A 22,607-nucleotide genomic window follows, 5' to 3' on the forward strand; every position below is an offset into this window, starting at 1 on the left:
ATCGCTGTATTTCCAGAGATAATCTCACAATTGGCAGCTTGCACTCTGAATTGTATCGCTTTGGAGATAAGCGTTGCTGATAGCACGCTATCTCCACAATAAAATTCAGAGTTCGCCAGCGATAATTATCCTCACGCTAAGAGCGCTGAGCGATAATTATCACCGGCCCTTGCTTATATGCCCCTAAGTGCTCTCGGTTAGTGGTATACAAGATTAAATTGTCCACGTACAAAGCAACCTTGATGGAGAAGCCTTGACATTTAGAGGGGAGCATGGACTGATCTCGTCTGAGCGCCCGTGCCAATGGCTCCTAAGAGATTAGAAAGTAATGGTGAAAGCGGGCACCCTTGTCTAGTACCTCTCTAATGGCTGTGGGTGCTCTATACAGTGTTGGTATAGTTTTCACTATAATAGAGGTGACTCCAAACTCCTTCAAGGCTTCCCATAGATACACCCAATTTTCTCTATTGAACGCTTTTGCTACAGCTACTGGGGCATTTGTCAATGGGGAGTTAATGGATTCTACTAAGTCATTCATCCCTATCAGAAGGTGAGTTCATTCATGAAGCTGTCTGCCTGGAATAAAGCCCTTTTGATCCGTACTAACAACTGCATGAATAACCTTTGATAGTATCTTAGCAATGATTCCTGCAAAGATTTTGTAATCGCAGTTCAGCTGCATAATTGGTCTATATGACACTGCATTTTTTAGGATCCATACCTGATTTCAATATCAGGTTTCCCACTTAGATTATCATTTACCCATGAAGGTAAATGTCTGGCCACGGAACCACCAATGCAAAGGTTTCGGTAAAGAAAACCACTTTGTAATGGTCTGCAAAGTGAAAGAGAAACCAAATGCATCAAAGCAAGAAGAGAAAATGGGCGCCAGAATGTTCCAGACGCATTCCCGCCACACTCACATGGCCAGAAAGCAACATCAGTCACGATAAGCAGAAACCAGACAAAGTTGATTGTCGTCAAGTTCATCCAACAAAGGCTCTTCAGCCTCATTATCAAGCACCAGTGAAGATGATGATATCGACCAAGGACCGACAGGCTCAGGTAGGTTTGGCTGCTTGCAATGAGGAACAAAAGACAAAGGCAAACCACCACACAAAACAACTGAATTCAATTGGACACTGCCCCAAGATTACAATAAAAGTCAACGGTTGCCTTACAGCCTTTATCATAGACAGTGGTGGGGTGATTAACATCATGGCAGTAGAGAATTTCAATAGCTAGTCCCCTCTGCCATGCCTCAACCCATCAAACATGAAGGTATACATGTGGGCTGCCTCTGAACTGCTGCAGAGTCAAGGGTCATTCACAGCGACAATGTGACATAAAGCAGTATCAGTGCAAGCGCTATTCCATGTTCTTCAAGGAACTTCATCCAGGGAAGGTCAGTTTTGCAATGGCTGCTGACATGGGACTGGTATCTCTCAATTACAATCTCCGCACTCAATCTGAAATTGTTATGTTATGTTATGTTATGTTATTTGGGAACTTATATGAGCGCACATACACCAACAGATCTCTTGGCGCTAGTGAATCTAAGCAGAAAAGAGAAGGTAAAAAGAAAAAAGAGAAACCTAATTATAAGCTGAAGATAACAACCAGGTTTTCAAAACCTTCCTGAACCGCATGTAGTCTCTCTCCCGTCTGATATAGTTAGGCAATGAATTCCAAAACTGCGGGCTCAGATAAGAAAGCCGGGTCCCACCCATTCTTTTCCGTTTAATTCTGGGCACCTCCAAAAGATTAAGATACCTAGATACCTAGATTGTGAGTCAGTTCATATCATTGTTTTATTGCCTCGGAAGGTTAAATATAATACAAGTGCAACTTCACATTAATGCCCTGTTGCCCAACGGCACTGCAGAGTCACTTTTCACTTGAAAGAAGCTGTTGAGTAGGAACTAGAAATGCTGCTGAAGCATGACATCAATGAGCATTTTGCCGGTCCTACATCATGGGTCTTCCCCATAGTGGTGGTGCCAAAAAAGGACAGTAGAGGTACAGTGCACATCTGTGCTGATGTGCACCAAGGCAACAAAGCAATTGAGAGAGGAAAACCTCCTGGTCCACACATACCGGAAATGATCATGCAAGTGAACAGTGCCAAAGTCTTCTTCCGTCTTGACCTGAACAAGGGGTATCAACAACTGTCGGCACATCACTACTTTTTCAACTCATGTTGGTTCATTCACATATAAGAGGTTGTGTTTTGAAGTGTCATCAGCTGCAGAAATATTTCAGGATGTTATACATTGAATAATTCAACCTTTCACACATGCTTTTTATTCACAATGATGACATACTGGTATTTGGGCCAAGGCAAAAGGAGCATGACAAGGCTCTTACATAAGTATGCCAGTTATTTCCTGATGCAGGTCTCACTCTGAAAGCAGCAAAGTGTGAGTTTCACAACACCAAACTCAAATTCTTTCTGCACTTATTCTCTGATGGGGAATGACTCCTGACCCAGATAAAGTGCAAGCACTGTCAGGCGCCTGCCCCCTACAGGATATTACCATGCTGTAATCCTTCTGCCCCATTAAGAGATTTGGAAAAATTAAATGTCCCTTTCCAGTGGTCTGCTGAATGTGATCAAAGCTTCAAAACAATAAAACATGTGACTGTGTCTGCAAACAGGATGGTCTATTTTAACTCTAAGTTACATACTGATATCACAGTATATATGAGCCCAGTGGGGCTAGGGGTAAATTTTGCTCAAAATAATGGTCATCCAAATGCTTAAAGAGACATTGTGGCCTATGCTAATGGGAGCCTGTGTGACACAGAACATGCCTATTCGCAGCCAGAGAAGAAAAGTCTGTTTTTACTGTGGGCCTGCGAACATTTGCACGTGTTTCTATTTGTAAAACATTTCACTATCATTACAGACCATCAAGCACTGCTCACAATTTTTGGAAACCCAAAAGCCAAGAAACCCCTCACATTGAGAGGTGGGTCTGTGATGGCAAGAGTACGACTATGCAATTGTACACAAGCCGGGTAAAGATAGAATCCTGCTAATTACTTTTCACGAGTACCTCTACATCATCACAGTTTGTCATTTAAAATGGCTGAGGAGTACATTAACTTCATTTTGGGGTCCAGCACGCCAGCAACCCTATCCTTTGAACAGATTTTTGCTGCTACTAATGCTGACAAGAAAGAAACTTATCCTCAAAGACATCATTTCAATTAAATCATGGAAGAAGAATGCTCAAACATTTGCTGATGATTTTGAATTTCAAAAATGTACAGGATGAACTGTCCATTACCGGGGAAGGTATTGTATTAAGAACTAGAGAATCACCATACTTCAGAGTCTAAGGCAGCAAGTCTTTGAACAAGCCTATGAAGGACAATCGTGGTATTGTAGCCACCAAAAGAGCCCCAGGAGATCAAGTGTGGATCCCACGCCTAGATGACCGAGTGGAACAGGAACTACAATAGTGTCAGCTTTGTAAATGCCTTTCCCCCACAGTGGCACAGCATTCATTGACAATGTCCGACATTGTTATGTTATGTTAAAAATATTTATAAAGTGCAGGTACACCTGTTGGTTTCTTGGCACTATACACAGGAGTGGCCAGAGTCCTGGACGGTTATTCATATGCCAGAGTGAACAGCCATGTTTTGAGGAATTTCCTGAATCTTAGGAGGTCTGTATAGGATCTAATTTCAAGGGACAGGGTGTGCCAAAACCGAGAGGCCATCATGGCAAATCTGATGCTGCTTTGATTTGTAATAAGGGGCAACCAGCAGGTTGTGGGTGGGTATGTATCTCTGAGTGATGTTGCAGAGGAATTCTGGGCTGGTGCCATGCAAGTATTTGAAAAAAAGGCAACCGATTTTAAAGGCACAGCGTTGGGATATGGGGAGCCAGTGTAGCTCTTCATAAGAGGGAAGGCATGGTGCTGTCCAGGCAGATGAAAAATCAGTCTTTGGGGCCTGATATTGCACAATTTGCAGTCTTTTGACTAGATATAATGGCATGCCGAAGTCAAGCTATCCTGGCTGAAGAGGAGTGAAACCCCGAAACTGGTCCTAGGATGCTTGATTCCGGTCCAGGGAAGACATGGCTTGGCAGTTCGGGCTGGACTGTTCCCATGAGGCACAAGGTCAAGACTGATTTGCATATGGTCATGTCTGAACTGGGGTGGCGTGGTGAGCAAATAAAGATGGATTCAACCCACATCTGTGACTGGCGGTGAATGTTTTGCCAATGTGCAACATTCCGTCCATCATCTTGTGTGTTTTGCTGTTTGCCCTATGTGGGAAGGGTATGCCCAGACGTGGGTCCCGTGTTCACTAGGCCACTGGAGTTAAGCTATCCTGGCTGAAGAGGGGTGAAACCCCGAAACCGGTCCTAGGATGCTTGATTCCGGTCCAGGGAAGACATGGCTTGGCAGTTCGGGCTGGACTGTTCCCATGAGGCACAGGGTCAAGACTGATTTGCATATGGCCATGTCTGAACTGGGGTGGCGTGGTGAGCAAAATAATGATGGATTCAACCCAGATCTGTGACTGGGGGTGAATGTTTTACCAATGTGCAACATTCCGTCCATCATCTTGTGTGTTTTAAAGATAAAAGGTTAATCCGAAAACTTTGCTCAGAATATTGTCCTTAATAAAAAACCAATGGATATTCACTGCACTGGGACAGATTTGATCCAACTGAATTTACTAAGACACTTCTTATTAATTGTAAACCAGAATTCACAGTGTCTCGATGAGACTGCTGCACATGCTGAAATTCTGAAATCCTTTATGTCAATATCTTCTGAGGCTAAGAGGAATTTATTTGTAGAAAATAAAAAAGCCCATATTAAGAAGCAGGGATGGTTTGATTCAAAATGTACCAAAGCTCATTTAGACCTGAAAAGTGCTCTACACAAACCTTTTAGAAACCAAATTGAAATTGAGATGGCCAGAAAGGCATATAGGTGTGCCCTCAAAGAACAAAAGTATGCCTTAAGAGATGAATCCATGAAGCCTCTATACTTAAGAGATAACACACACTTCTGCAAAGCAGTAAATGCACCTTTTCTAGCCCCAAAGGATTCGATCATTTTCAAATATGTATAACGATAATGCCCAGGCGCCATTGCCGGCAAGGCTCAGACAAGCCCCGAAATCAGAATTATCTAATTTTCATTCAATAGATGTTGACTTTAAACTGGATGAAGTCATCTATGCAATAAAAGGAAGTGCGGGTGGTAAAGCCCCAGGTCCAGATTTCAGTGCCTGTGGACCTATATAAATCAAATCCATCACTCTGGGGCCCACTATTGACATTGGATTTGAAACCTTGTTGCAACTACATTTTTATTCCATCTTGTCCAGAATCGATATTGGTTCCAATTTTTAAGAAGGGAGACCGTAACAACCCTGCATGTTGCCGACCAATATCGTTATTAGATTCTTTTGTTAAACTGGCTTGTCGTATCCTATTGAATATATGCAGACTTGGGCTGAGGATCCGTTGGGTGATCACTGAATTGCAATATGGTTTCCGACAGGGCTATGGCACTATCTAAAGGGCTAAATTTGAACATCATCCTGGGCAAATATACGCTGGCCCAATGTGGGAAATTTTATTTGGCATTCGTAAATCTTAGTTCCGCGTTCAACTGTATCAGACCTGACAAACTCTGGAGCACTTTAGAGGACATGGGCGAGGAACGCAACTTATCAACTTCTTCAGGCAGCTATACCAAGATACTCATGCCACGGTCTGTTACGGAGGTTTGGGAGAGTGCACTGCTACGTTTGCAGTAAGGAAGGGGGTGAGACAAGGATGTGTGCTTTCCCCCTTCCTTTTTTCTTTGTATATCAATGGCTTAGGTCCAGTTTTAATTAGCGAATGTCAGGATTTGCCATATATCGACAAGCGCCCAATTCCAGCATTGTTGTATGTGGACGATGCTGTTCTAATGTCATGCACACAACTTGGGCTTCAAAGAATCGTCTCAAGCTTCTCAAACTTGATGTCTAATTTGGGTCTTCAAGTAAATGCCACTAAAACATACACAATGAAACGTGGAACTAATAGTGCAAAATGCCGATACATTTTCATTAACAACAATAAGGTTGAGTTTATCATGAGTTTATCAATAGATTTTCGTATTTGGGGAACCTTTTTGATCAAAAGGGGTCTTGGTCACATGCTATTTTAGCAAGAAAACTGATATTTTCAAAAGCCATGGCCGCATTAGCCAACTTTGATAGAAAATTTGGTAGAAGGCCGGTCGTGGAATTGATGGAGAGTTATAAAGCGAAGTTTGTCTCAACGGCTTTGTATGGTGCTGGATTCTGGGACTATGCTGATCCCCAGCCCCTGCAATTAATTGAGAATGCTTTCCTGAGGTACTTACTAGCGGCCCCGAATAGCACTGCTACCTATATTTGTCACGCAGAGCTTGGTATGCCATACATATCAGACCTAATTAAGATTCAACAGATACTGCCATGGCATAAGATATGGTCAACAACTTTTACTAGTATTAATCAAGATGTTCTAAATGATTGTTTTAAGCTACAAAGGGTGCTTCATATTCCCTGGATAAAATATGTTAAGAACTTTATGTTAGATCTTGGGCACCCCGAATACTTTGATGACCCGGCTAACATTACCACAATTTCAAGAAAAACACTCAAGATTAATTGTTTAGAGCTTTTGGAGACAATTAGATTCTCCTCCGAAACACTAAAGCCCACAGTTTGGGATAATCAAATGCTACTACTTCACTTTGGTGTGCAACCATACCTTGTAACTCTAACAGGGGGGGGTATGATAGGATGTTGTTGACCCGTTTTCACTTAGGGAATTTCCATAGAATAACAACCTTTCCAGTTATGAATGACTGGACAAGAAACTTATGCTCGTGCCCATGTAATGACGTATCTATGAAATCCATAATGCACGTGCTACTATTTTGTAAATTTTATACCATGTTAAGGAAAAGATGGATTGTACCTATTTTAAGGGTGTTAGGCTAAGACAATGCCGCCCAGCCTTTTTTATATTACAACTTTTAGAACATAATGTGTTTAATAGCCCTCTAGCCATGTATCTGAAAGGTATGATTAGATGTAGAAAAACAATGTGGACCATGGACCTGGTTTTTTAAAGTTTCGTAAAGATTATACTTGAAACATTTTTTTACACTAAGCCAACATGAATGTTTTTCATACTACATGGTATAATGAGTTTTTATGATTCTATAACTGTTTTTTTATACTATGTGCTACAATGTGCTTTTATGAATTAATCTTTTAAATTGAATAAAGCTTATTTTGGATTGAATTTGAATTTAATCCAAGGCTCTTAGCTGATGAGGAAGGAGTTGGAGGAGAGCCCAGCTCAGCTGGCCAGAAATGTGGGCTCCAAAGATTGCAAGCACAGCCTATCAGGATCAGCTCAGTTTTATCTGGATTTAAATTCAGGTGGTTGCTGTTCATCCAGTTACGGTTATGTATCATTGTGGCTTGGAATTCAGATATGGAATTAGATTTGTTATCAATGGAAAATATTAATTGCAGGTCATCTGCATAATTAAATGTGTTTATATTTCTTTCTCTTTAGGACAGTATGAGGGGAAGTAGGTACAAGTTGAACATGTATGGGGATGGTGAAAAGCCCTATGGTACTCCGCACGTAGTCTTCTTATTAGGTGAAGTAAAGTGGAAGAGGTAAACAGACTGAGAATGACTGTCCAGAAAGGATGTAAACCAGTTGAGAGCCGATCCCTGGAGTCCTGCTTCCTTGACATAGTCTACCAGAATACCATGGTCGACCGTGTCAAAGGCTGCTGACAGGTCCAGTAGCACCAAGGCCTGTGGGGGGTGCCCCTGTCTGCATCTTTCCATAGCTCATCCAGAACAGTCTGTCTCAGTTGAATGTGCCGATTGGAAACCTGCTTGGTTGGGATCAAGGTAATGAGGTTTTGGTGGGTCGTGGCTGGTTGGTGGCCTGAGTGTGCTGGTCTGGGTGGTCTGGGAGCTCTGGGCCTCTGCTGCCGGCTGTTCTCCTTTGCCCTCTGGCATTCAGCGGGGTCAGGCTGGTTGTTTCCTGGTTGGGAGTCTTCCAGGCTGCATTGTCTCCTTGCTCTCCTCTAATCTTACTGGGTTTTGGCTTCTGACCCAGCTGTGGTCTCTGGCTGGCTTGGTCTCCGCCTGTGGGTGGCTGTTGCCTCGACGGATGTGTCCTGCTCCTTGCGGGGGGGGTTGGTCCTGCCCCTTGTGGCCTCAGCTCTCATTTCCGTCTGCGCAGGTATTTTGCTGGTCGGCCACTCCGGCCTTCCCTGTGTGTCCCCTCTTTTTTTTTTAGCCCACTATCGTTGGTGGTGTCTTTCGTTCTGTTCCCCTGTCCCCTTCCTCTGTTGGGGTTGCAGTTGTGGGGTGTTTGTCTAGCCCTTTTGGGTGCCTGTCTGCCTGCTTGGCTGCTGGTTTTCCAGGGCTTGCTGCTGTGGTTTGGGTAGGGTGGTGGGGGCCTTGTGCCTTTGGCTGCTCTAGCCCTCCCTGGTCTTTGCTTTACCTGTGCCCTGCTGGGGCCTTCCCTGTGTTGGGCCTTCTACGGGTGTGGGTTGGGCCCCCGGATCCTTCTGTTTGTGTGGGTTGCTTCGCTTCGGCCCGGCTTCCCATCTGCTTGGCACACTTGCCTTGGTTCTGCCCTGGGAATTTCTCCCCTGCTCTGGCCCTCCCTTGCTGTGGTTGGGCTATGGAGTTAGAGGGCCTGGGCGGTCTGCTTGGCTTCCGTCCTGGCTTCTGTTGCCTCTCTGACTTGGCTGGTATTGGCCTCCTCTCGTGGGTTGGGAGTTTCAGGGTTTTGGCCGTTGGCCCTGTCCCGCCCCTTCTGGGCCTGTGCGGGTTCCGGGCTGTTGGTCCCTGGTCATTTGCTGGCCTTTCTGTTGTTTGGTTGGCTGTCTGCCTGGTCTCTTTGGGGGTTGTTCTTGCCTGCCCTTGCTGCTCTGGCGTTTCGTGTCGGGCCCTGGTTCGGTGTGGGGCCTTGTTCCCTGTGGGGCATTTGGCCTCTTGGGTTTCTGGTCTCTGGCTCTTCCCCTGCCCTTTTTGGTTTGGTTGGGGTTGGGTATCTGGCTGTCATGTCCTCCTTCTTGGTCTTTTGTTCTTTCAGGGGCTGTTTCTGCTGGGTGCTCGGGCCTGCTCCCTTCTGGCTCTGTGAGCCTTGTGGGGCGGTGTTCCGGGGGTTATGTTCCTGTTTCCCTGACTTCTTGTTTGTGTCTTGGCTGGCTCTTGGCTTGTTCCTGGGCTTTCACTTTGGCTCCACCTCCCTGTCTGGGTGCTTGGTGGTTGTCAGATGGCGGCTCCGGTGGGTGGTGCTGGCCTTTCTTTCCTGAGGCCTGGACCTCCTCTGTGGGGTTTCGGTGGCTTTGTCCTCTGGGCTCTCTGGGGGCCAGTTAATTCTGATTGGTGGGTCTGGTGCCTAGCCAGTGGTTTTCCCCTTCCTGGTTTGGTCTAGGTGGTCCTGCCCCTGGGTGGCCCTTCGGGTTGGTCATTTGCCCTGTTGCCTGGCCCTGGCCTCTTTCTTTTTTGTCTTGTGGCTGTCCTTTGGTGTTGGAGTTTGTCCTTTGGTTGGCCTTTTCTGCCCTTCATGCCCAGTTGCATCGGGGGCTATGGGGCCTACCTCTCTTCCCCTTGGCTTTTTGTGGTTGCTTGTGTGTCCACTTGGCTGTCTGGGCTTCCCTTCTGCTCTTACTGGGGTCGCTCTGTGTCTGTGCTGTTGCTGGGTCCTGTGTGCCTTTCGGGTGGTGCTGGGCTTGTCGGCCCTTTTGTCCCATGGGCGCCCTTTGTCTTGTCCTGTTGAGGCTTTGCCTTCTCTGGTCCGCTGGGTTCCTGAGTGTCGGTTGCTTTGGTGCCTGTTTGCCTTCTGGAGCTTTGCCTTTTGGGGTCTCTTTGGGGTGCCTCCTTGTCAGCTTCCTTTTTTTTGCCTGGCCGCCATTTTTGCATGCTCCCCTCCGCTTGGCAGTTTGGGGTTTCCCTTGGGTTGGCCTGGGTGTTCTGTTTCCCATTTTTCTGGTTGGCTGTCTCCTTGCTGTCTCTTTCACCTCCTGTTTTCCTTGGTTCTAGTTTCCGGTCTTTGGTTGCGTCCTTGCTGGCCTGTTCTGGCTTGCTAGCCAGTTGGCCGCTGGGGGTCTTCTTCTTTGTGTGGCCTCCTTGCTGTCCTTTAGTTGTGGGCGGCCTCTCTTAGTTTTTTTGTTTTGGCATGTTCTCCCCCTTCCTTGTTCGTATGGGGGAAGTGTTCCTGGTGTGTTCTGGTTGCCCTCTTTGGGTGTTCTTTTCCCTGGCTTGGCCGGCTCCCATTGGATTTGGAGGGAGCATCCCTGCTTTGGTGGGGTGCTTCCCTTTCTGAGTGCTCTGCCTGTTGTTTCCTGTGCTTTCCCCTTTGCTCCCTTGGGTTGCTGTCTTTGGTGTGGTTTCCCGGATATGATTGTGGTTTTGGAAGGCGGGGTTTTCTGCTTTGGTATTCTCCAATTTGTCATGAATAGAACTAGGACAGGAGAAACCTGGGGGTAATGCTCTATTACTTACTGGTAATCTTCATTACTCCAGGTCCCGTTGTCCTCGTCCCATGAATTACGCCCCGCCCTCCCTCCCGGACAGCTGGCCTTCCTGTTGGCTTAGTAGTTCAGGCGGAATGCTGGGTAAGTACTGCTTATGTACTCTCAGTGGAAAGGGTTGGGGTTAGAGTCCCAGCATTCCTCAGTTCTTTTTTTCTGTTGGGAGATGATTATCTCCACTTTGTAATGAATGGGACCAGGACAACGGGACCCGGAGTAATGAAGATTACCAGTAAGTAATAGAGCATTCCCACCATACCATGTAACGATGATATCATCTGCCAGACAGACGCTCACAATGCAATTTTGTGTGAAGAAAATCATGGTTTAGCATCGCTCAAAGGCAGGCCAGTGGTATCTTGCGTGAGATTTGAATCTGATGCATACAGCCGAATGTCCAGGGTTCAATTCTGCACCAGGTATGTTTTTCTGAAAATTACTTGCATTATCTGTCAGAATGTTACCTGATTTCGTCTTTCCAATTGTTGGTGCCTAATTTGGATGACTTTTGTTAATCTGAATTATTATGGAAACCTTTGGATGTTTGCACTATTACTGTCCTGTCACCTCCTCCCCCCCCCTTTGTACTCAGGTGCCCTAAGATTTATGTATGATGCGAAACGTGAAAGTTAATCATTTTTATTGTTTGCTTCACATAGCATCACTTTGCATAATGTGAGCATGTGTGCAAAAAGTAATAAATCTGTCATAACATAATTTTACTTTATTTGTGTTTTTTGCATCTAAGAAATCATGAGAAAACTGTGCCTGCTGTTGCTTTTCCTGACTGATGGAGGTTTGTAATGTATATAAATATCTTTATTTTAATGCTTTAAATGTTTGATGAATATTTATTCAGATGTTCAAACAGCACTAAGCCTTGGCTCAGAAGCTATACATCAGATGACAGCGTACAGGGAGAAAGCAGTTGAGTAAACACGGATGACACCGTACTCTTGTTTGCTGGGCATTCAAAGAAACAGTTTCAAAAGGATTAAACAAGATTATTCTGCAAACATTACTTTAGAAGTAGGCTAAGATTTTCAACTTCCCCCAGGGCATTTTATGGTTAGATTTCCCATGTTCAAATGGTTTGATAACAAAATGACATATCAACTAAGATTGTGGAAGTTTTTTTTCAGCCCTGGCCAAGGACTATGGAAACCTTTCCAAACTCTTTGTAGTTTGCAAAGTATTTTCTTCGGAGACCCGACGACTGAATTAGTGATGTTCGCCACTATTTAACCTACATACATGCTTATTCAGCGCAAAAAATGAAAGTTTCCATGAAGATTTTCTTTAAAGCGTACAGCTAATGGTCGCCTTTTCGTGGAAGATGTTCTTTACAGAGAACAGCTAACGTTCTTCTGATCTGCAGTGCCATCATATTTAAAAAAAACACCATGAATTCAGATAAGTAAATGGGCATCAGAGAAAATGCCCTCAAGTGGATCACCTCCTTCCTGCACACAGAAAATCCATCTACCCCTCTTCACCTCCAAACCCAAGAGCATCATCTACGGATCCTCCCACAGCCCAACCCTCTTCAATGCCTGCATGATTCCTTTAGCCAACATCACTCACCCCCACGGATTCACATCATCTCATATGCTGACGAAACCCAACTCATCCACTCCTTAATGGAAGACACCGCCACCACCAGATTTAACTTCCGGAACACCATGATCAACGTCGCCGACTGGATGAGATCCAACTGCCTGAAACTGAACACTGACAAGACGGATGCACTAATTTTTAGAATGAACACTTCCCCTTGGGATGGCACATGGTGGACCACTACACTCGGACCCTCGCCCACCCCTACCAATCATGCCCGCAACCTCGGCATCATCATAGACAGCGATCTGGACATGAACGCCAGGTGAACGCAATAACTTCCTCCTGCTCTACACCTTCTGCATTCTTCATAAAATCTTCAGGTGGATCCCCACCAGCACCAGGGAAACGGTGACCCAAGCCCTCGTCATCAGCCAACTGGACTACGGAAATACACTCTATGCTGGATCTACCACCCACCTCTTCAAACGACAATGGACCAAATAGAACGCCTCAGCCAGACTCATCCTCAACCTCCCCCAAAGGGCCAGCATCACCCCACAACTCCGAAACCTCCACTGGCTCCCTGTCCAGAATACATGCAATTTCAAACTGCTGACTCATTCCTACATGGCCCTCCACAACGCTGGACCCGCCTACATCAACCACCACCTGACCTTCTACCAGGCAAATCTGATCCGCCTCCCTTGCCCTCACACATATCGCTTGTATCCGGCAGAGCAGCAGTGGAGGTCGTTCTTTCTTCTACCTAGCCGCTAAGTCCTGGAATGACCTCCCACCTCATCCCCTTACCGCCCCGTCATTTGCCGACTTCAGGAAGGGACTCAAGACTTGTCTCTTTGACTAAGGCTCACCACTCCTCAGCGCCTGGACACCCCCTGTGATGATAAGCCGCACTATATAAATATTGATTGATTGAATCATTTGGTTACCTCCCAAGAAATGGGCCTTTTTCCCAGAGTTTGGGTACATTAGTGATAAGCTATAAAGTTACATAAAGTCCTGAATTTGAGGTGAACCTTAGGTAGATTCCGTGTTAGAACCCCTACAGTGGCAGTCCTTAAAACGTGAGAGTTGGGAGGACCAACTTGGTCCAAGCGAACTAAAAAGGAACAGCCCGGGTGCTCAGAGGGAAATAATATGGTGTAGATGGCAGTAAATGAAGGGATGGCTTGAGATGCAGGCCTTGGGAGCTAGGGTAAAGGAAAGAATGACTCTCCCAGGTAGCAGATGACAAAGTAGGACATTGGGACAGTTTGACTTGTCAGCAGGTCCTTGTTAAGCTCTGCCAACCATTTTGATCTTGTTTCACTCAAATTGTTATTGTATTTCACTTTAGAAACTGTTTCCCTAGTAAATTGAATAGAATATTTTACAGATAGCTTAGCTCTTGATGAGAAAGGACTCTTCTACACTTTCCAAGTAATATGTGTGGGTGGAGATTTGTGTCCTCTTCTTGTTTGTTGTAATAGTTGGTAGCCCTTGTGTGACCTACATTCTACCTTTCACATTATTTCATTATGCCAAATTCTGAGTGAGTGTCAAGAACAGTCCCATTTTAGGGGAAAGTCTTGGCTAAGTCTTTTCCCTAAATGTACAGCATACCAGGCAGCAGGGTAAGGGGTATAATCGTACGATTTTGAATACTTCTTGATTCTACCTGGGGACTGGTTTTGGGATAAAAATCTCTGAAAATCATGACGACTGTCTGTTCGAGAATACATTAAAATATTCAGTGGTAAACCTCTTAATGGACTGTCCACTTTTTATGTCCTGTCTTAATAAAGTAAGTATAAGTATGTTTAAGAGGATGCAATGCTGCACAACTCACTTGGAAATTGTATTAAGCCAAAACAGGCAACATCGTTTTTACTAAGGTATTCTCATTTCCTCCAACCCACTCAGCAGGACAAATGCTCGACTCCATCTTCTCCCCAAGCAACAACATCTCCATCAGCCATACCACCGAGCCACACTGGACTGACCACCACTCCATCCACTTCTCCTTCACCTGACCCACCGTACACCACTACCCCGCCACGATCCTTGCAGAAGCTGGAACAAGTTCACTGATGTCCAGCTCACCACCTCCCTCAGTAAAACCCCACCACCGACATCCACAGATGCCAACACCTCAGCACACAACCCGCACCGCTGATTCCCCAACTGTGCCAACACACTGGATCCCTCAAGAAACCCTCAGGCAAGCAGCCCTCCAAGAAAGCCAGCCGGCTCTACCACACCCTTCAAGAGTCCAGGCGCATCTGCAGATGGCTCGAGAAAATATGGAGGAGCAGAAAGATAATGGCAGACTACGCTGCCTTTAAAACTGCCATCACCACACACCGCCACCTCATCAGAACAACAAAGAAAGCAGCCATACAGTAATGCATCAATGCCAACGCACACAGCAGCAAATAACTCTTCACCGTGGTCAAAGAATCCGCCAAACCCAGCACAGAGACAGCAGACATTCCCATCTTTCAAGACCTTTGTGGCAACCTCATCATCTTCTTCAACCGCAAGATCAAGCAGTTTTACAACAGCTTTCATGCCAACACCCACCCACCCCACCTTCAACCACTGCACCCAAAAGGCTCCAGACCGCAACAGACCTTGCCCAACTGGACCACCCTCACCTGTGGACGACACCCTCAGAATCATGAAGAGCACCCACTCCGGAGCCCCCTGAGATCGCTGCGCTCACCACATCTTAAACAGAGCCAGCATCTCCATCACACCCGAACTCTTCCACACCATCAAACTGTTCCATCGAGTCCACCAACTTCCCTGAAGACTGGAAGCATGCAGAGATAAACCCCCTGCTGAAATGACCCTCTGCTGGCCCGACGGACCTCAAGAAAAACAGACCCATCTCTCTGCTCCCCTTCCCATCCAAAGTCATTGAGAAAGCCATCAAAGCCCAACTCTCCAGGTACATCAAAATAAATCACATTGTGGGCCTCTCCTAATCGGGCTACAGAACCAACCACAACTGCTATTCCTCGCCACTACAAATGACATCTGCACCCTCCTTGACCGAGGTGAGACTTCTGCCCTCATCCTCCTGGAACTCTCAGCCACCTTCAACACCGTATCCCACCACACCCTCTGCGCAAGATTCCACGACTCCGGCATCCACGACAAAGCCCTAGAATGGATCGGCTCCTTCCTCACTAGCCGAACACAGAGATTCAGACTCCCACCGATCAACTCAGAATCCAAAGAGATAAGCTGAGGAGTGCCTCAGGGATCCTCCCTGAATCCCACCCTCTTCAACATCTACATGGCCCATTTGCAGCCATTGTCAGAAGCCACGGACTCAACATGGTCTCCTAGGCCAATGAAACCAAGCTGATTCTCTCCCTCACTAATGAATCCACAGCCACCAATAGCAACGTCCACAATGGGATGAAGGCAGTCCCCACCTGGATGAAGGACTGCTGTCTCAAGCTTAACTTAGACAATACCGAAGTCCTAATCGTGTGCCCCTCCCCCTCTGCCTAGGACAACTTCTGCTGCCCGCAGTGCTCAGAACCTCCCACACCCACGGACCACGTACCTCGGCATCATAGTAGACACGTCGCTCTCAATAAACTGCCAAATCAACACCGTTTCGTCCTCCTACTTACACATTCTCCACCTGCTTCTTCAAATCGATCCCCACTAAGTTGAGAAAGAAACGGTCACCCATGCGTTACTGAGCCGCAGACTTGACTACGGCAACGCACTCTACTCAGCCACCGTCCAGAAAATCCTAAAGAAGCTGCAGAACATCCAGAACGCCTCGCCAAAATCTTCCTGAACATTCCACGCCACAGCCACATCACCGGCCACCTGAGAGACTTTCACTGGCTACCCATCAACAAAGGAATTACCTTCAAGCTCCTCACACACCCACAAAGCCCTTCACAACGATGGACACGCATACCTCAACCACTGCCTCTCCTTCTACACTCCCACCAGACATCTCCACTCCACCCAACTGGCCCTGGCAACCATTCCACGTATTGTTAATTCCACTGCTGGAGGAAGATTCTCCTCCTACCTTGCTGCGAAGACCTGAAACTCCTTGCCCCTGTACCTCAGCCAAGTATGTGACTGTTGATTTGTTTTGCTTATTCTACTTCTACGCAAATTAATTATTGGAAATAAAGACATTTATTCGAATTGAACTGAATTGAATTTGATTGAATTGGACTGCCCCAATTTAGCACTTGTGTAGTGTATAAACATACACACAAAATGCAAAGTGTGTTGCATCTGAAAACTAAGCCGCAGCCAGAAGGTGTACCTTGCTTCTTAATTATTCACCTACTGGCATCATCTTGCTGTATTAGAATGTGCCTTTATAATTTATGAAGATATGTGAAGTACACATTTGGACCTGTGTACTGAGTTCAAGCTACCTCATTTAAAGACTGATTTTCAGTATCATATTTTGGCCTTATTATTTTGATTGGATTCAAAGGAAAATGTGTCCATATTTTAATTTTGAGAAATGGTTAGTTTTTAGAGGCAACGAGCAGCAGGGTTTAATCTGAGACAGATGAGTAGAAATTATGAATGACTATGACTTGCCATGATCAAATCCAGTATTGTTAAGCATACCACATTCCTGCACTCACAAATTTCCTTTTCTGCTATCTGTTCCTGCAGCCTTAATTACTGGCAATGAACGTCCAAACACAAATTGTCTCTGTGTTCAGGGGCTGTGTGATGACGGCTGGGTTCAGTATATGAATGCCTGCTACAAGCCAGTTATGGAGAGGATGTTTTGGCCCGATGCGGAGGTAAGAATTCTGGTTATATTGTAAGAAACTTACATTTTAGTTGGTCGATAAAGGTTTGGGAGCCGCACAGGTTAGACGTGTAAAAAACTTGTGCTGAATGTGATATAGCTTAAGTGTGACACTGATCACAACAGTCTATCTTCAGTTTCTAAAGCAATAATGCGTTACTTCCAGTTCTTGGGGTACCTAAAGAGTCAAGTAGTACATGAATAGAATCCTCCCCCTGGGTATCTCAATGTGAGCTGCACATATACACATATATAGGTCCTTTCAATCTCTTCAGTAGTCCTCAATAATGTACAGCACTGATTCTTACGTTTTTACTTCTGTTGACACCAACTTAATTATTACTGGAATCCGTGGACCCCCACTGAATATAGACTTAAAGCCCGCCATAGCGGGCTATACCGGCCATTAAAGGCCCACTCTACGGTAAAGGTCTGAGCCTAAGGCAAGGGCCTTTAACAAGGGAGCGGGACTTTAATGGCCGATATAGCCCAGCTACGGAGGACTGTAAGGCTATTAGAACATTCTGTCACTAGAGGGCAGGATGTTCTAACACAACAACAGCTGTGAACAAAAACAACATTGAAATGTTGCTTTGCAGGCTTTTACCTGCCCATAGAAGCCCGGAGCATGCCACTGAATTCAATTGAGTGCTCCACATTCAAATGTTCTAATAACGATTCAAATCTGGGGACCCCCACTGAGTGATTGCTGGAAACCAGATACCACAGCCCAATCTATTTGAGGAATTGAACTGCAAAAAAATGCTCAAAAATATTAACACAATAATTCATACATTAACAAATAAAGAAATCTTTTATTTAATTCACAAACAAATATAAAACATCTGTGTTTCTATTTTAATGGGAAGGTTGGAGCTTTTCTTAGTTCCATTGAGGTCATCATCGTCTGCAATATATTCTGTTCGATGCACTTGCACTGCTCCCACAAATCCATCTGAGGATACCAAATAACTGTTTAGCCTTCAGTTTTCAAATTCCTTCATTTACAGAACGTTTTAAACTTTTCAATTTTAATATGTTGCTTCTATGATTTAAATATATTTTATTATTCTATTAATATTATTTAACTTTTTAAGCAGTTGCTGATCCCTTGAGTAGGTGTTGTGGACCCCAGGAGTCACCGGACCACAGATTGAGAACCGCTGATTTACAGTATTGAATGATTAATAATAATTGGCATCTGGGGCTCCCTTTGGTCCTCAGTGGGACAAGCCTGAGTACAGCGGGGCGAAGTGATTGCTGATCACAAAAGTGTTCATCTTTCCTTTGCAGGGCATGAATCTGGCACAATATAGACCAGTGGAGCCTTGGGCTGCAGGCATTAGTAGTGACTTTCGCGAACCACAGAACTCTCAAATATTGTTAGCAAGTTCTGGTCAACAGAACCTACTTCTCACAGGACTTTGTTTCTTGACACAACCAAATCCAGTTTATTCCGTGAAGTTACGTTAGACTCATTCTTGTAGCTTTCAGGAACAGTGCAACCATCTGATACTGGTCTAAAGGGAACTTCTGGGCCTGTCTTTACCAAAATTCTCCAGAAATAGACAGCCTTCTCCAATCTCCTAAGAGGATCCAGGCCAATTCATGAAAAGGCCTGAGAGCAGAATCAATGTCAAGTGTCATTTGAACCAAGATGCCATACTGGGGATGACAGATGATGACCCCATGGCACTTCACTGCTGTCTATTTTCTGGTTAGGGGCTTGGGAAGGCCAAAGTGAAGACACCGTAGCAAATAAACATGGCAATTGGGTCCCCGTGTACTTTCTAATCCTGCTGATTCTTTCATTCATGAGCTCTGGGACTGTAGGTTGCAGATGGATGGGTGGGTTCACTCTCTTCTCAATCCTATGGTGTTACGTGGAGGTGGTTAAATCCTTTGCACCAGAGCCAGCTTGTGTTTCTTCCCTGGTGGCTGGAACAGCTCAGGTACTCACCACACCCGCTGGGATAGTGTGAGTGGCTCAGGCCAAACTATGACCCATGAACCAAAACCCAGTGCATGATTGTCAGAGATGTGGAAGGAAAGGAAAATGTAGAATGCAAGTGTTTGATATAAAAAATGCGGATAAAGTCAAGAGATGCCTGTGGCTGTTATGATGTTTTAAAGAATGGCTGACATATGCCACAGCATTCTGATTCACATCTCAGTCTGGCTAATCACATTGCTTTATCTAGCTGACATTTGTAACGTGTATCCTCTCTTCTCTGTCCTCTCTGGGTTTTTGCAATGTGTGATGAGTTCCTCAGGCGAAATGTTATTGTGCCTTAGTGTTTGGCATCAAACACCAACCCACTGCTTGACACTTAGAAATTTCAGCCCAGACACTGTCCACGCAATCACAGACTGCCCACACAATCACAGACTGCCCACACAATCACCACTGCAACCAACCAAACTCCTTTTCTCTTCTTTAAGGCAGCGTGTGTCGCTCTGGACTCTCACCTGACTTCTGTACATTCCATGGAAGAAAACGAATTTATCTTTAATCTCATGGGGCGACCCCTGAATCATGGGGCAGGACATGCATATTGGATTGGAGGACATAATTTATTTAAGGTTAGTGAATTAGTATCTGTCTGTCTGTCTGTCTGTCTGCCTGCCTGTCTGTCAACTCCCATATATCCATTGACTCATCCATACCCATTCACCTATCAATTCATGGGTCCATACATACTCACATGCATTCATACATGCACCACACATACTCACCCACTATATCCATACATGCAACCATGCATCTAGAAATTCACTGTGCCATCCATAGCTTTCAATTCATTCCTACCTACGCTATCAATCCAACCAATCATTCCACCACGCACCCACTCAAACTATCTGTCTGTCTTCTAGATTCCACATCCTTCCATTTACACCCAAATGAGGCATGCATGCCTCCATCCCTCGACTCATCCATCCATCCATCCATTGTTAGAAGGACGCATTAATTTAAGGCGTCTAGTGCACGTTTTGAAGGACAAGACGGCATAGAAACCAAACAAGGCATTCTAAAGTGAGATTCGAAAAGTGAAAATGTACACCAGCACTTTCCTCAAAACCAATGGTAATGCACTCATTACATGTTTTTTATTTTTGCTGTCGTTATTGAGCAGACTGCAGTGTTTTGAAACTCCATAATTTATGGCACAAAGTTGTTATAAGAGAACATTTTAATCGTAAATCAAGCCAGTACCCTCAATCCGTTAATTTATGGATTCACACAAAGGGAATGTTACAATGTGTTTTTTAACATTTAATACGGCAAATACACAGGTGACTCATGTTCCAGTTTGATGATATTTACAGACCGCATGCTACTAGACTGCATATATACATATACATAAACGCTTCTGTGACTTGCATCACGCTGCTACTGTAGATTTGACAGTACTTTATCCTATATATATATATATATATTCACTGAAAAAACCATAGGTTTTAGAGAAAGTTATAGTTAGCAGGACATTTCACTCGTACAAAAACAGTGAAATTCCCCCGTTATAGTTAGTTCAGCTAACTATAATTCGCACCACCGCAATGCACTGCTGATGCTGTCACATATTACATCACTCATGACATGATCAGTGACATCACTCATGACATCACTGATGACATCTCAAAGGTCATCACTGATGACATCATCCAGTGACTGTGTGTTTCTGTAGAGTCTAAATATGTTTAATATATATAGGAAAAGGCGTATTGAAGAATGAGTGGGTGTATAAGTGTCTGAATGGATGATTTACTAGGTGCGTGACTGACTATAAGTGAGTGATTAAATGTATCTTACTGAATGCATGGGTTAGTGACTAAACTGTGTGAATGTCTGTATCTGTCTGTCTGTTAGTGTGTAAGCGGCTGCATGGGTTTGTGAATAGCTACATGAGTGTCTATATGAGTTATTGATAGGTTCTCTGAGTTTCTGTATGGGCTCCTGAGTGTTTGTCTGGGTGGGGTGTGTGTGACTGTGCATAGATGTGTGAGTGGGTGATTCAATGGTTTCAAGAGAGCATCTGTGATGGACTGTATGGGTGGGTGAGTGTGTGTATGGGCTAGTTGGCCCCCAGGGGCCCTCAGGATTGAAGGGGAATTAATTCCCCAACTTAAAATGCGCCACAGGGCGTGTTTGCACACGTCACCTCAGGCCCTGTCCCCTCCCTTCAACACTGTATAAACACGCCCTGTGGCCATTTTAAGTTGGGAGATTAAGTCCCCTTGAATCCTGAGGATCCCTGGGATCCAACAAGCCCACTAGGTACCTCCAGTAAGCGCCACAGAGCTGCGTTGCACAGAGGTGTAAAAAGGGGCGAGGCCTGGACCACCTCTCTGCAACGCAGGCCTTTGGTGCTTACTGAAGGTACCTGGTGGCCTAGTTGGCCTCCAGGGGCCCTCAGGATTAAAGGGGACTTAATTCCCCAACTTAAAACACACCACAGGGTGCACACGTCACCTCTGGCCCCGCACCCTCCCTTTACCACTGTGCAAAGGCGCCCTGTGGCACGTTTTAAGTTGGGGAATTAAGTCCCCTTGAATCCTGAGAGTCCCTGGGTCCAACAATCCGGGACACTGCAGGAGCCGGCCCTGGGGGGTGCGGTCCCCAGGGCCACCACAGGCTCCAGGAGGGGGGCCGCGCGGCCCCCCTCCCAAAGTGTACAAAGCCCCGGGGAGGTGGTGGTCCCCGGGGCTCAGGGGTCCTTAACAGACCCCCAAATTTACATATTAGTGCCCTGGGAGGTGGCAGTCCCCGGGGTGTGTGGGGGGGCTCAAGCCCCCCCACACAGGTTTTCTTTCTTTACAAAGAGCCCCGGGGATGGCAGTCCCTGGGGCAGTGGGGGGACGTGTGCCCCCGCTAATTTATTAATGAAAGCCTCGGAGGTGGCGGTCCTCGGAGCTTGGGGGGGCCTTAGAGGCCACCCCACAGATTAAAAAAGAAGCCCTGGGTGGTGGCGGTCCCCGGGGCTGTGGGGGGCCGTGTGCCCCCGCAAAATAAATTGAAAAGTCCCCGGGGCAGTGAGGGGGGATTGGGGCCCACCCCACACATTTTTTAACTGCCCCCGGGACCTGGCCCACCCTAGGTGCGCAAATCTCACCGATTTCTTTTTTTTATAAACATGCTTTTTTTTGGCCCTGGGGGTCCTTGTGGGACCCCCTGAGCAGGCCTAGGGGGTCAGGGTGTTTCTACCCTGCCCCCTTTTCTTGTTTCCGCGTTTTTTTTTCTGTTTTCTTGTGTCTCGCTTCTATCGAGGCACAAGATGGCTGCCAACACTTCATGGTTTGATGTGTTAAAAGCCAATTAGCATGAATCTTGTGATCGGGAGGGTGCGCAGATCCTCAGCAGCCATAGATATCACTATCTTTATTTCTTAAATTGCTCAAAAACTACTGAACGGATTTACACCATTTTTAAAAAGCAGTACCTCTTTGCCAAATTTAGTGTCATTCCGTTCAGCAGTTTTTGCTATAACTGTGTCTAAAGTTTCCTATGGGAAATTGATTTTTTTACCTCTATTTTTTTAATTTCTCATGAACTACTGAACGGATTTCCACCATTTAAAACAAAGGGCGCTTTCTGAACCAAGGGCTACCTTTTTGCAAAATTAGGTGTAATTCCG

General features: G+C 45.5%; 1 protein-coding gene across 1 annotated transcript in view; it reads left to right on the forward strand.

Moving 5' to 3' along the window:
• LOC146854094 (C-type lectin domain family 19 member A-like) overlaps positions 1-22,607 on the forward strand; it is a 74,576-nt gene that overhangs the window by 4,124 nt on the left and 47,845 nt on the right. Inside the window, exons 2-4 of the mRNA XM_085651009.1 lie at positions 7,604-7,664; positions 16,833-16,966; positions 19,417-19,557. Of these exons, the coding sequence (XP_085507135.1) occupies positions 7,604-7,664; positions 16,833-16,966; positions 19,417-19,557 (336 nt within the window). The remainder of the gene's footprint in view (positions 1-7,603; positions 7,665-16,832; positions 16,967-19,416; positions 19,558-22,607) is intronic.

Source organism: Triturus cristatus, chromosome 4_1 (genome assembly GCF_964204655.1).
Source record: "Triturus cristatus chromosome 4_1, aTriCri1.1, whole genome shotgun sequence".
NCBI classification, from domain to species: Eukaryota; Metazoa; Chordata; class Amphibia; order Caudata; family Salamandridae; genus Triturus; species Triturus cristatus.